The sequence below is a fragment of the Mobula birostris genome, chromosome 11 (genome assembly GCF_030028105.1).
Source record: "Mobula birostris isolate sMobBir1 chromosome 11, sMobBir1.hap1, whole genome shotgun sequence".
NCBI classification, from domain to species: Eukaryota; Metazoa; Chordata; class Chondrichthyes; order Myliobatiformes; family Myliobatidae; genus Mobula; species Mobula birostris.
Window position 1 is genome coordinate 27,855,107 of NC_092380.1, and position 14,671 is coordinate 27,869,777.

Sequence of the window (14,671 nt, forward strand, 5' to 3'; positions counted from 1 at the left end):
AAAACACAGAACTAGGAGTCATGGACTGGATAGTTAGTGTATGAGGGAAGGTCGTGAGTTGCAAAGCTGAGTTAGAAAAACAGATATTAAATAATATTAAATTAATATATATTGATCAACGGAGATATTAAACAAGCATTTTTCTCCCAATGCATGATTAGTTTTTGGAACTCTCTCCATTGAAGCAGAGAGTAAGGATTTTTAAGGGAGAGATTGGAAGGCTCTTAAAAACTAACATTAAAAGCTAATTCCCACAGCCCATGGATACTTTGCCCCATTACTGACTCTCCAACCACTGCATCCCCTTTCACATCCCATGAACATCTTCCCATCACAAGCTCTCCCTACCCACAGAATCCCCTCCCACAGCCCCACAGGCACATACCCCAGCCACTGTAAAGCCTCCCACAATCCACAACCCTCATTCCTTGATCATAGACTCAATGTACCCAGTTAATGCTATTCCAGATGTTACGGAGAGTGGAAATCAAATACACTTTTGTTGGGTGAATGGAAGGAGGTGGGGGTGGTGGTGGGGCTTTCTGAATCCATGTAAGGCAGAGGAAGGAAAAGCTATGAGAAATGAAAAGTAAATGCCTTGCTGTAAAATATTGAACACACCTCCATCTCATTCTTAGTCCTTTCTTTATACTCCTTGATGGCCTTATCAAGATTCTCCTTCAGCTCCTGGAAACCACCAGGTCTCAGGTAATGTCCAGATGTCAGGTTTTCTTTAATTGATGACATTACTTCTTTTAGATGTGTCTCACATTCCTCTTCTAACTTTTCCTTAATTTTGACCACGAGAGACTTGTAAGTAGAGCTCATCTTCTCCTGGAAGTGAAGGAAAGATGCATAGTAAACTGGAAAACAAAGTATTGTGCACCGATCGGTATCTTGCAGACCCTCTCTCTCAGTGGTATATCTGCATACCATCTATATCTCTGAGTCACTGTCTCTCAGTGAGAGATCTGTACACTAACTATATCTCTGAGTCACTCTCTGTCAGGGGGAGATTTGTACACTAATCAGGAGTGACCTGTATTCAAACTGGTGTCTCTCCGCCTCTCTCATTCAGGGAGTGACATGCACTATCTAGTGCTCTCAGTCCCTCACTTTCAAGATGATACGTATGCACTCTGTCTCTCAGTCTGTGTTAAGTGTTGCATCCAGGGACCGGTGTTTGGACATGAAACAGTTGGTAATCACTGAACATGAGAAGCTCACCTCCAGCTGCTGGATGTATTTGCCGCTGTTGTTATTCATAGATCTTTTGTGGAAGATATTGAATGCCTCTATGCTGTTCATATTGTAATTCTCTATGAGTTTGTTCACAGTAACGCAGCCAGATTCTGAGAATTTTTCAATTTCAGTGTCAAAGAATTTCAGGGCTTCAACTACTGCTGCTTGATTTTCCTTCTCCATTAACTTGGCGACACAGCTCTCCACACACGGTAGGATCCCATCCACCATCATGCCAACGTATGTCTCAGTCAATTCAACAAATCCTGTGTGGGATGTTGCTGGAGGTCAGTGCCTGAAGATCTGATCACACCCTTAATTCTCACTCTCCACATCCCAATGTACCAAACCCATTCTCATTCACTTCCAATGGGATCCCACCTCCTCCAATTCCCTCCCCTCGTTCATACTCCCAATGGGACCCCAGCCCTTTTCCATTCAAAAACAGAGTCAACACTCCCAATAGAACCCTCCCTTCTCATTGAATCCCACAGTCCATATTCCCAATGGGACCCCAGCCCCTTGCCATTCAATCCTACAGTTCATATTCACAGTGGAATCCCACACCTCCCCATTCACTTGCAATGAACTCCATCTCTTTCCATTCACTCCTACCCTCTACACACATGCTGGTATCTCACAGCACTCCACTCACTCCCAATGGGATCCCAAACCCCTCCCATTCACTTCCATTGTCCACACTTGCAATGGGATCTCAGCTCCATCCCATTCACTTCCCTTGTACACATTTCCAATGGCATCCAAATCTCTGCCCATTCAATCCCACTGTCTACATTGCCATGTACTCCGATAGTATATTCCCATTCCAGGTGAGTGTTTTAGGCCAAGATCCTTCACCAGGTCTGCAAAGGAAGGGGAGGGGAGGAAGGAGTGCAAGGTGGCAGGTGGTAGGCGAAACCGGGAGAGGAGGAGGGCGTGAAGTGAAGAGATGAGAAGTTGATTTGTGAAAGAGACAATGGGTTGGATCAGGGGAATCTGATAGGAGATGGTAGAAGATAATGGAAGAAAGGGAAGGGAAGGAGAAACAGAGGGATATGATGGGCAGGTAACAAGTTTGAAAAATTGATGTTCATGCCATCAGGTTGGAGACTACCCAGACAGAATATACCCTGGCTTCATCATAGAAAAAAGAGTTCATGGACTGACATGCTGGAATGGAATGGGAAGTAGAATTGAAATAGGTGGCCATAAGGAAATCCCACTTTTTGTGGCAGACAGAGTGAAGGTGCTCAACATGATTGCATGAACATCGATTTCTCGACCACTGGTAATTCCTCCCCCTCCCCATTTCCTTCACTAGTCCCCATTCTTGCTTCCTTCTCATACCTTCTCTTCTCACCTGCCCATCACCTCCATCTGGTGCTCCAACTCCTTCCCTTTCTTTCATGTTCTTCAGTCCTTTCCTATCAGATTCACCATTCTCCAGACCATTATCTCTTCCACCAATCGACCTCCCAGCTCCTTACTTTAGCACCGCCCCCTCTCCCAGTTTCACCTATCACCTGCCACTTTGTACTTCTTCCTCCTGCCCCCTCCTTCATCTTCTTATTCTGATATCTCCTAACCCTTTTCAAGTCCCGATGAAGGGGCTTGGCATGGAACATCGACTGTTTACTCTTTCCCATAGATGCTACTTCGCATGCTGAGCTCCTCCAGCATTTTGTGTATGTTGCTTTAGATTTCCAGCATCTTCAGATTTTCTCATGCCAGGTTAGTGTGTTATACTGAAGAGAGGTGATGAGGTTTTGCCCGGTTACTCACTCCTGCCCGTGAGCAGCTGACCTTCAAGAACCCTCTTGACTTTCTTGTGGGTGTGAATGTAATCGATGAGGTTCTGCCGCTCCTTGACAAAATCCTCATCCAGATCCTTGTCCTCCAATTCCTGGAGCTGCTTGAGTTTCTTCCCATATGCGGGAATGGGAAATGCAAAGCAACAACGTGAGGGAAAATTATCACGGATACTCCTGCGGAGTTCATTATATTTCCTGTCCTGCTCACTGATCTCACCTGTAAAAAAGAACCAGGAATCAGGCAGGAATCACCCTCACTGAGTCTGTTCTCCCATTCCCAACATGATGACTGTTACCCACAGGGCTGTGAGGAGGAGTAGGGGAAGGATGGGAAGGAAACAGAGGGGAGGCAGTTTGCGAGATGTGACAGTGAGTGACAGGATGTGTGGGAGGGGCATCAAGTGTATTGTAGTTGGGTCATGGGTGACTTGCCATGGAGGGGAAGGATGTAACATTGAAAGGGTAATAGAGGGTCATATTAATTGAGAGGGCTGTCTGTGTGGGAGACTCTGATGGGAAGGAGGTGTCTGCTGGCTGTCAGGGCAGGGGAATGCAGAGAAAGTGGGGATGAGAGATGTGAGGGGGGCTGGAGAATGTATGCACAGATCATCAGGTAAGAGGTTGCCCCTGTCTCCACCACCCCCTGACACACTGAATTCAACCCTGCTCCCTCCCTTCTCTGGCCCCTTTCCAAGTTCACCCTATCTCCTCAGAGACTGGCACTGTCACATACTCACTGCCCTTCAGTTTCAGAATGTGCTCCAGGTACTCAATCGGAGTCGCATCTTTGCCTTCCACGCTCAAGTCCAGTGTCAAGTCACGAATCACCCAGAGAAATTCAGGGAAGAAACGGACAAAGTCCCAACTATTGCAGCCATCAGGCTGGGACTTCATCAGGATCCACTTGGACAGTTCAGTCACAAAGCTGGGGGCAACATCAAGGATAAAGGAATGAAGGGTTGGCAGGAAAATAGTGAGGAATGTCAGGGGGAATGGGGGAGAGGGACCATTCAGTATACAGATCTCCCTCTCAGTGAAAGTGCGACTACGAGACTCCAGCCATTGTGGAGATATCTCCCTGAGAGACAGGGTCTTGATGAGTAAAAGGCAAAGCTGCTGGTAGTTGAGAATCCTGGATCTCAAGGATTATTGTTACTCTGGGCACGAAAAGAGGAGATGTCTTGATTCCCATACAGGCATCTGGGATCAAGTGAATCATTGAATATATATAGAGAATGCCAGAGTAAACTCAAAATAGAAATTTGCAGGGCAGAAAAGGGCGTGAGGTGAATTCAGCTAAAAAAAATTAAGGAGAATTCTAAGTGACTTAACAAATATATTAATGAAAGAAGAGTAACATGGGGTGAAGAGGGCCTCTAAAAGACCAAGTTGGAAATGTATTTGTGGAACTGCTGGAGACGGGCAGAGTTCTCAAGCATTATTTCACTGTCACAGTGGACAGAGAAGAGGAGTACCAGCAAGTGCAGTGGGATCTTGGTCAGCTGGGTAGCTGGGCTGAGGAATGTCAAATGGAATTCAGGTAAGTACATAGAGTTATATTGTGGAAGGACTGGTCATTGTAGGACTTTTACATTAAATGTAAGGGCTCCAGGTACCTTTGCACAGTAGAAGGTCCTGAGAATAGAGGTGCATAGTTCCTTTAAATGGGAGTTACAAGTAGAGAGAACGGAGGTGTGAAAAGTTTTTGACAGGCTGGCCTTCAACAGTTAGTGCACTGTTTGATGTGGATGTTTGCACTCAGATTGTACAAAGCATTGGTGTGGTCACACTTTGAATACTGTGTACAGTTCTGATCACGTAGTTATAGAAAATATGTGATTAAACCAGAAAGAGACCAAAGAAACATTTAGAAGGATGTTGCCAGGAGTCATGGAACTGAGAGGTTAGACACCGCGACCTTAATTCTTTGGAACATAGAAGACTGAGAGTTGATCTTACAGGTGTAATAACAAAATCATGATGGGCATTGATAGGGTCAGTGGTCTTTGTTTGCAAGGCTGGGGGAATGAAAACTACAGGATATAGTATTACTGTTAGTGTGAAAAGATTAATAAGAACCTGAGATGTAATTATTTATAAATAGAGGGTGGTGATTATATTGAACCAGCTAGCAGAGGAAGTGGGTGAGGCATGTAAATAAGACACATATATGAAGTATGTGGACAGGTACGAAGATGACAAGAATTCAGAGGGATATGGGGAACCTGCTGGAAAACGGGATCACCTTGAGAATACATTTCAGTTGGAATGGACAAGCATGGCTCAAGGGATACTTTCCCTACTGTATAGCTCAGTGACTGTATGATTGAGAGACAATGGTCAGTGAACAGATACATGCCAAAAGAAAGGGAGAGAGAATTCTGAATCTGTGTAGCTATCCCAATGAGAGAGACGGGCTGAGAAAAACCCGTCAGTGTACAATCTCTTTCTAAGACAGTAGGACTGAGATTTATTAGTCACAGCAGGTATTCCCAAGAGGGAGGAACTGAGAGTCACTTGTCACTGTAGAGATATCACGCTGAAAGAGAAGTACTGCGAGACACCAGTGAAGGATACTGCAGGTCTTGCAGGGATTGCTGGTCTATGTTTCTTTGACCATTGTAAATGAGGATGCTGCTCAGAAGGATAGCCAGTAAATAGATAGAATTATCATTGTTGATGTCTCCCTGCAGGTAGGATAGACAACTAGTTAGTGAGAGCTCTTGCTCAGAGATCAGTCTGACAGATAATGATCCAATTTCTGGACATTTCTTGCTCAGTGTTTACAGACGTTGGTGGGTGACGCTTCCCTCCACAGCATCTACAGTTAATTCCACCACAGTTAATTCCACCAGTGACAGGTGTATGGCCAAGGGAAGCCTTACAGACAGAATCTCCACCAGTATTCACCAATATAGTGCAGGGGGAGAGCACACTGTCATGGTACCTTAACATCCTTTTCATTTGGGAGGATGGGGATGGGAATTGGTGTGCGTGGGACGGGAAATTTGAAGTGGGTAATGGTCTTTAATCAATTTAGTTCCAATAAAAAAGACAGCAGAATTCCTGCCTGAAGCTCAGCATGAACCTGTGATGACAATGTTAGTTAATAAATAAACAACTTAATTATGCTTTACTATAAATCTACATTGTAAACAGCATTTAACCATTTAAACTGCCTGTGGTAGGATTTCAACTCTGGTCTGTGGGTTACTCCTTTGGTAATGAAACCACTGTTCTGAGGAGGAGGATAGTTGTGAGGGAAGGCCTGACCTTCTCAGGATCTCCCAGACCCTCGGTGTCCAACAACAGGAGGACCTCATTAGGTCTCTGAGGGAGGGATCGAAACCACATCCATATTCCTTTGGTGTGAGCCTGCGTGGTTGAATCCATTGAGAATCCTGAATCGGGAGAGAAATTGAGAGAGACAGAGAGGTAAACTTTGCAAGAACCAAAGTGGATCTGTTGTGTTCCATAGTCCAAAGACGTGCAGGTTCTGAGTACCCTATCCTTAGTTTGTGAGTGAGGGTTTGGGACAAATTGTTGGGAACAAGGGAAGAATAAGATGAGATTGTTGTAGAATTTGTGAAAAAGAACAATTGATGGTCAGCACAGAGTTGGTTTTTCAGCAAGTGACTCTGGTCGCCATTAACCAGACCAGTGTGCTCTCTGCATCCAACATATGAAGCAAAAATGCAGTTTAAATTCCATAGGTCTCTCTAGATCCATTGTCCAAAACAGTGATGGGAACACCAACGTGACACCAACAGATGTCTTCAGTACATCTCCCACTTCTGACAGCTTGACAATGCAAATGTACTCTCTGTGTACCAGGTCTCAGGATAATTTCTGCAAGACAGATAGTAAACAGAGGTAAAAGGTTAGACGTGGAAGTTACAGCCACTGCCCTTACCCGTCTTGTCTCCCGCGAGACAGTTCATGAGGTAGGACTTCCCTGTACGAGCAGCACCAACCACAGCCACAACAACCATTGGATCCTCGATGGACTTGAGGACCTTCAGAGCCTCTGGATTAAGCCCTAGGTTCCCATCCTCATTATAAACCAGTTGCAAGGGTTTCTCCATCTTCTGTTTGGAGGCATCATGGACCCTAGTTCCCGACATCCGACAGTCCTTTCCCAAAATATCTGCAAAATCAGAGCAAGGGAATCTCACACTGCTTTAATCAGAGTAAGTGGAACAGACAAACACAGAGCACATCAGCAAAACACCTGTATCTCAAACCTGAGCCCCTAGAATATATGCCAAACTTTAATTTACTCACTGGGATCTGTTACGTACAGTATATACCAATCCCTGATATCATGGATTTTAACCCAGCTTCTACATCACTGCCAGGATCTGTTATTTTATATATACTCCCTCTGAACACCTAGAATAGATTATGGCCTATAACTCACTCCTAGGTACCTGTATTTCAACACATAATCTCCCCAAATCCCTGCCTCGAAAGCACTCCCAGTGAACTGTCTATTTTCTATATAGAAATCTCCAAAACTCAGTCTGTAGCTCACTCCTGGGACTCTACTGTTGTATAACATAACACCACAAAGAACCCTGCTGTTACTCACTCCAAGGGATCAGTTGTGATATTGTCATGGTCCTGACTGAACAGTGGCAGGCATCCAATTCCCCGGAGTATGGTTAGCTGCCACTGTCCCTTAGAGACTCATCCGGCCAATTATTGCTGGCACATTCCTTCATGGAACGTCTGTACTTAAAGCTCTCCTGCCGAGCACTAAGTGCTTAATCATAGGAGTTCTATTTCCAGTACTACTGTTTGTGATTTTGCCTTTGGATTTTATATGTATCATTTTGTTTATTTTGGGTCTGAATTAATTCTGTACCTTGCTCTGCACTTGGATTAACCACCATCCATAGGTCTCTCGTTACAGCACGATTGAACCATCATGAACACAGCAGAGTACGAATGTCTGCAAACCACACCGGCCTACCAGGGAGCAACTGTAGGCAGACCTGACAACGTGCTTCAGAAACTCCTCACCACTCTGCAGAAACTCTCATACTCCAGTCGGCAGGATCCAAGTTCGGCCAGAGTGGCTGCCTGTTCCAGGCATGTTCAAACTGGAGACTCTCAATAATCGTCCATCCCCAATAACTAAGGCCTTAAAGCCCCCTGCTTCTTTCTTGACACAAGAACCAACCAATTTTCCTCCACCACCACCCTCCTCGGTCTGACAGAACTGGTCCTCACCTGAAAATTTTTCCCTTCAGCTGTTCCAGTTTGCAGTTCCTGATGTTTACAGTTACTGTTCTATAGATTTGTTAGTATGCCCACAGGAAAATAATCTCAGGGTTGTATGTGGTGACATCTATGTACACTGATAATACATTTACTTTGAACTTTGAATGCCCACTTTCTCTAAACCCAAGGGATAGCTATGGGTACTTGCATGGGCTCAAGCTATGCCTGTCTCTTTGTCAGTTATGCAGAAGTTTATGTTCAAAACCTTTCCCAGTTTAACTCCCCAACTCTTTCTCAACTACATTGATAGCTGTTGGTGTTGCTTTGTACACCCATGCTGAGCTCAGCAATTTTGTCAATATTGCTTCTATCTTCCCCCCTGCATTTAATTTCACTTGGTCCATCTCTGACTTCTCTCTTCACTCTCTTGCTCTCTCTGTCTCCATCTCTGGAGAGAAACTGATAACCAACATCTTTTATAAACCTACTGTTTCTCAACTATACTCTTTCAGTGGCTCAGGCATGGTGAGTGTCGCTGTCGGAGCCCTACAGAAATTGGGAGAGGGACAGTATAGAAGGAGCAGATTTGGGTAAGGCTGGTCTTTTTTGGTATCAGAGTCATGGTAAATGTCAACATCAGAGGCCTAAACTCAGCTGCAGAAAAATGAAAACAGGGTCAAGCAGAGTGGCTAATATTGGAGTGTGCCAGAGATAGAGTGGGAAGGCTTTATCTTTACAGGCAAGAAAAAATATCAGCAGATGCTAGTCATCAAAGCAACACACACAAAATGCTGGAGGAACTCAGCAGGCCAGGCAGCATTTATGCAAAAGAGTAAACAGTTGACAGTAAACTCATTCAGTGAAGTAGTGATAGGGGATTCATTAGTTAGGAGTCAGAAAAGAGATTCTGTGGCTGCAAAAGAGACAACAGGATTATGTGTTGCCTCCCGGTTGCTCGGGTCCAGGTTGTATCTGACCGGCTGCAGGACATTCTCAATATTCTCAAGGGGGAGGGTGAAGAGCCAGAGTTCATGGTGCATATTGGCATCAGTGATAGAAAATGGAAAGTTGTCATGCTTAGTATGTATATAGAGTTAGGAAAGAGGCTGAAGAGAAGGATCTCCAAGGTAGTAATCTCCAGATTACTAGTAGTGTCATGTCTAGTGCAGGTAGGAATGGGGTGATAGCACAGATAAATGAGTGGCTGAGGAGATGGTATAGGGGGAAGGATTTTTACATTATTGGATCATTGGAACATTATAAAGGGAAGAATTGACCTATACAAGATGATGGGTTGCATCTGAACTGCAGGGGAACCAACGTCCTAGCCAGTTGGCTTGCTAATGCTGCTGGAACAGGAGCAGCAGGTCAGGAAGGGAAGGATCAGACCAGAAGGTAGATGTCAGGGAAATTATTCAAAGGCAAAAACAACATAATAGGTATGATGGTCAGATAGTTTTTTAAGTGGTTTATATATATTTTAATGCTAGCAGTATTATGGGTAAGGGTGATGAACTTAGATCATGGATCAGTACTTGGCACTACAATTTTGTAGCCATTACAGAGGGGCAGGAATGGGTGATTAATGTACCAAGTTTTAGAAGAGATACAGCAGGAGGGAAGGGGGTGGAGTTGTACTACTAATCAGGGACAATATCACAGCTGCACTCAGAGCAGACATAAAGGAGGGATCAGACACTGAGTCCATTTGGGTAGAACTCTGGAAAAGGAGGGGTGCGATCACACTGATGGGATTGTACGATAGACACTCTAATTGCCACCAGGACATTGAGGAACAGATAAGTAATCACATTAATGAAACATGTAAAAATAATAGGATTGTCGTCATAGGAAATTTCAACTTCCCTAACGTAAACAGGGACCACCTTAACGTAAGGGGTTTAGATGGGGCAGAATTTGTTAAGTGTATTCAGGATGGTTTCTTAAGTCAATATGTGGATGGTCCAATGAGAAGAGGGGCTGTACTGGACCTGGTGACTGACCTGTCAGTGGATGAGTCATTACGGAAGAGCAACCACAGCTCCTTAACTTTCAGAATAGCTATAAATAAGGATATGAATGTTACTTGCGATAGAGTTTTAAAATGGAGTAAAGCAAATTACAAGGGCGTTAGGCAGGAACTAAGAAGAGATAATTAGAAACACCTTTTCTCTGGCAAATCCACATCAGACATGTGGAAGGTGTTTAAAGATCAATTGCACAGAGAGGAGGAAAGATATGTTCCTGTTAGAAGGAAAGATGGGGATGGAAAGAGAAGAGAACCTTGGATGCCCAAAGAGGTGATGAATTTAGTCATGAAGAAAAAGGTAAGTAAAGCTTCCAAAGTCAGGATCAAATAAGGATTAAAAAGAAGCCAGAAAAGAACCACAGAAGGGAATTAGAAAAGCCAGGACAGGCCAGGAAAAGTCCTTGGCAAGTAGGATTAGGCATTCTATACATACATCAAGAGCAAGAAGATAAGAAGGGAGTGGGTGGGAGCACTCAAGGTAAAGGGGGGAACATTTGTTTGGATGTGGAGAATGTGAGTTGGTACTTAATGAGTACTTTGCTTCAGTATTTACTAAGGAAAAGGATATGGAGGACCAGGAGATCAGTGCTGAGTGTACAAATGGGTTAGGGCGTTTAGAGGTCAAGGATGAGGAAGTGTTGGGTCTACTAATGAGTATTAAAGTAGACAAGTCCCCGGAATCTAAAGGAATTTACCACAGGATATTGAAGGAGGCAAGAGGTGAGATTTTTGGGGCCTTGACTAATATCTACATGTCCTCTTTAGCCAGAGGTGAGATCCCAGAGGACTGACGAGTAATTAATGCTGTACCTCTATTTCAGAAGGGAACAAAGGAAAATCCTGGGAACTGTGGACCGGTGAGTCTCAAGTCAGATGTAGAGAAATTGCTGGGGAAAATTCTTAGGGATAGGACAAATGAGCATTTGGAAACTCATGGCCTAATTAGAGAGAGCCAGCATGGCTTTGTGCAGGGCAGGTTGTGTCTCACTAACTGGAATGATCTTTTGACAAGGTGCTGAGAGAGATTGATGAGGGTAGGGCAGTGGATGTTGCCTTCATGGATTTTATTAAGACATTTGACAAAGTTCCTTATGGAAGGCTGATCCAGAAGATTAAGAGCATGTGGGGCATCCATAGGATGCAGAACTGGGCTGAGAAATGGCAGATGGAGTTCAACCCAGATAAGTGTGAAGTGGTTCATTTTAGTCGGCCAAACTTAAAGGCCGAATATAGTATCAATGGTAAGACTCTTGGCAGTCTGGAGGATCAGAGAGGTCTTGGGGTCCATGTCCATAGGACACTCAAAGCTGTCACGCAGGTTGACAGTGTTGTTACTTGGAGTATCGTGTTTAGTTCTGGTTACCTTACTACAGGAAGGATGTGGATACTAAAGAAAGAATACAGAGGAGATTTGCGAGGATTCTGTCTGGATTGGATAGCGTACCTTATGAGAATAGGTTGAGTGAACTTGGCCACTGCTCCTTGGAGAGACAGAGGATGAGAAATGACTTGATAGAAGTGTACAAGATTTGGAGAGGCATTGACTATGTGGATAGCCAGAGTCCTTTTTCCCAGGGCTGAAATGGCTATCGCAAGTGGGCGTAGCTTTAATGTGCTTGGAAGTAGGTACAAGGGGGATGTTAGAGTTAAGTTTTTCACACAGAAAGTGGTGAGTTCGTGGAATGCACTGCCAGCAAGCTTTAAGAGACTCTTAGATCGGCATATGGAACTTAGAAAAATAGAGGGCTTTGCGGTAGGGTAATTCTAGGCAGTTCCTGGAGTAGGTAACACGGTTGAAACAACATTGTGGGCCTGTAATGTGCTGTAAATTTCAATGTTCTATGTTCTATATACTGTACATCACAAGGAGGAAGAAATATTCTAAAGGCAAGATGACACAACTGTGGCCAACAAGAGAAGTCAAAGACAACATAAAAGCCAAAGAGAGGGCATAGAATATAGCAACAATTAGTCAAAAGCTAGTGGATTGGGAAGCTTTTAAAAACCAACAAAAGGCAAATAGAAAAGCCATAAAGAAGGAAAAGATGGAATATGAAGTAAGCTAGCCAATAATATTAAAGACGATATCAAAAGTTTCTTCAGATACAGTACATAAAGTGCAAAAGAGAGGCAAGAGTGGATAACAGACTGCTGAAAAACGATGCTGGAGAGGTAGTAATGGGGGACAAAGAAATGGTGAACGAACTGAATAAGTATCTCGCATCAGTCTTTGCTGTAGAAGCCACTAGTAGTATGCTAGAAGTTCGTGAATGCCAGCAGACAGGAGTTTGTGATATTAGCATTACTAGAGATAGGTACTTTGGAAACTGAACGTAGATAAGTTACCTAGACCAGAGATGCACCCCAGAATTCTGAAAGAGGTGGCTAAAGAGATCCTGCAGGCATTAGTAATGATCTTTCAAGAAACAATTGATTCTGGCATGGTTTCTGTGGAATGGAAAAATGCAAATGTCACTCCACTCTTCACGAAGAGAGTGAGGCTGAAGGAAGAGAAGTATAGGCCAGTAGGTCTGGCATCATTGGTTGTGAAGGAATTGGAGTTGATTGTTAAGGATGTGCTTTTGGGATATTTGAAGGCACATAATAAAATAGGCCTTGGTCAGCATGGTTTCCTCAAGGGAAAATCTTGCCTGACAAAACTGTTGGAATTCTTTGAAGTAGTAACAAGTAGGACAGATAACGACAATTGGTGGATGTTGTGTATTTGGATTTTCAGAAAGTCCTTGGCAAAGTGCCACATGTGAGTCTCCATAGCAGGTTATGAGCGCATGGCATTACAGGAAAAAGTCTAGCATGGTTAAATTAGTAGCTGATTGGCAGGAGATAAAGAGTGGGAATAAAGGGAGCCTTTTCTGGTTGAATGGTCAGACACCCTGAGCCAATAGGCTGGTCCTGGACTTATTTCCTGGCATAATTTACATATTACTATTTAATAATTTATGGTGCAACTGTAACCAATCAGTAAAGTATGACTATGATTATGACGATGCCTGGTGTTCCACAACAAAGTTTTAGAACCTCTTCTTTTTACGTTATATGCCTGTAACTATCTCACTGAGCTGGTAACAAACTCACTTGTGAGCTAACTCTGGCTAACGACCACGTGACTCATCATAGCATGGGTAACGATGAGAAGGCCACCTTCAATAAGCAACTTTTAGAGTCGATATGATTTGGGTTCAACCAAGGAGAGTTGGAATGTTCTGGTGAGGCAACGAGAATTGTGATGAAAGCTCTGCAAATACTGCCCCATGCAAGGTTATCATTCACCAGGAAATAGCAGATGGTACACTGGAATGAAATTACAGTGGGAGTATATTCACTAATATTTCAACTTGGAATAAGAAAAGAAAAAGGCCCATTACTGTTAAACCAGTCTAAATGTGTACATAAACGTTGAAGCTTGTTTCTGCAGTAGCTGGGTGTATTGCTTTATTCATAGTGCTGAATTCCCATCACTAGCCATAGGTCAAATGTCCCTCAAAGAATGTCATGAACAAATAGTCATAGTCATAGTCATACTTTATTGATCCCGGGGGAAATTGGTTTTTGTTACAGTTGCACCATAAATAATTAAATAGTAATAAAACCATAAATAGTTAAATAGTGATATGTAAATTATGCCAGGAAATAAGTCCAGGACCAGCCTGTAGGCTCAGGGTGTCTGACCCTCCAAGGGAGGAGTTGTAAAGTTTGATGGCCACAGGCAGGAATGACTTCCTATGACGCTCTGTGTTGCATCTCGATGGAATGAGTCTCTGGCTGAATGTACTCCTGTGCCCACCCAGTACGTTATGTAGTGGATGGGAGACATTGTCCAAGATGGCATGCAACTTGGACAGATCCTCTTTTCAGACACCACCGTCAGAGGGTCCAGTTCCATCCCCACAACATCACTGGCCTTACGAATGAGTTTGTTGATTCTGTTGGTGTCTGCTACCCTCAGCCTGCTGCCCCAACACACAACAGCAAACATGATCGCACTGGCCACCACAGACTCGTAGAACATCCTCAGCATCGTCCGGCAAATGTTAAAGGACCTCAGTCTCCTCAGGAAATAGAGATGGGGCTGACCCTTCTTGTAAACAGCCTCAGTGTTCCTTGACCAGTCCAGTATATTGTCAATTCGTATCCCCAGGTATTTGTAATCTTCCACCATGTCCACACTGATACCCTGGATGGAAATAGGGGTCACTGGTGCCTTAGCTCTCCTCAGGTCTACCACCAGCTCCTTAGTCATTTTCACATTAAGCTGCAGATAATTCTGCTCACACCATGTGACAAAGTTTCCTACCATAGCCCTGTACTCAGCCTCATCTTCCTTGCTGATGCATTCAACTAT

The 14,671-nt window shown here is 43.8% G+C and overlaps 1 protein-coding gene across 5 annotated transcripts in view; it reads right to left on the reverse strand.

The window, feature by feature from the left end:
- The window catches only part of LOC140204958 (guanylate-binding protein 1-like), a 51,015-nt gene that overhangs the window by 9,729 nt on the left and 26,615 nt on the right, over positions 1-14,671 (reverse strand). For 3 of the 5 annotated variants that reach the window (XM_072271978.1, XM_072271979.1, XM_072271976.1), the window contains exons 2-8: positions 6,967-7,200; positions 6,327-6,454; positions 5,631-5,740; positions 3,791-3,978; positions 3,025-3,270; positions 1,228-1,508; positions 622-834 (exon numbers count right to left, since the gene is read on the reverse strand). In XM_072271978.1, coding sequence (XP_072128079.1) covers positions 622-834; positions 1,228-1,508; positions 3,025-3,270; positions 3,791-3,978; positions 5,631-5,740; positions 6,327-6,454; positions 6,967-7,177 — 1,377 coding nt within the window. In that variant the 5' untranslated portion in view covers positions 7,178-7,200. The remainder of the gene's footprint in view (positions 1-621; positions 835-1,227; positions 1,509-3,024; positions 3,271-3,790; positions 3,979-5,630; positions 5,741-6,326; positions 6,455-6,966; positions 7,201-14,671) is intronic. The other 2 variants (XM_072271977.1, XM_072271980.1) reach the window with 2 other exon arrangements.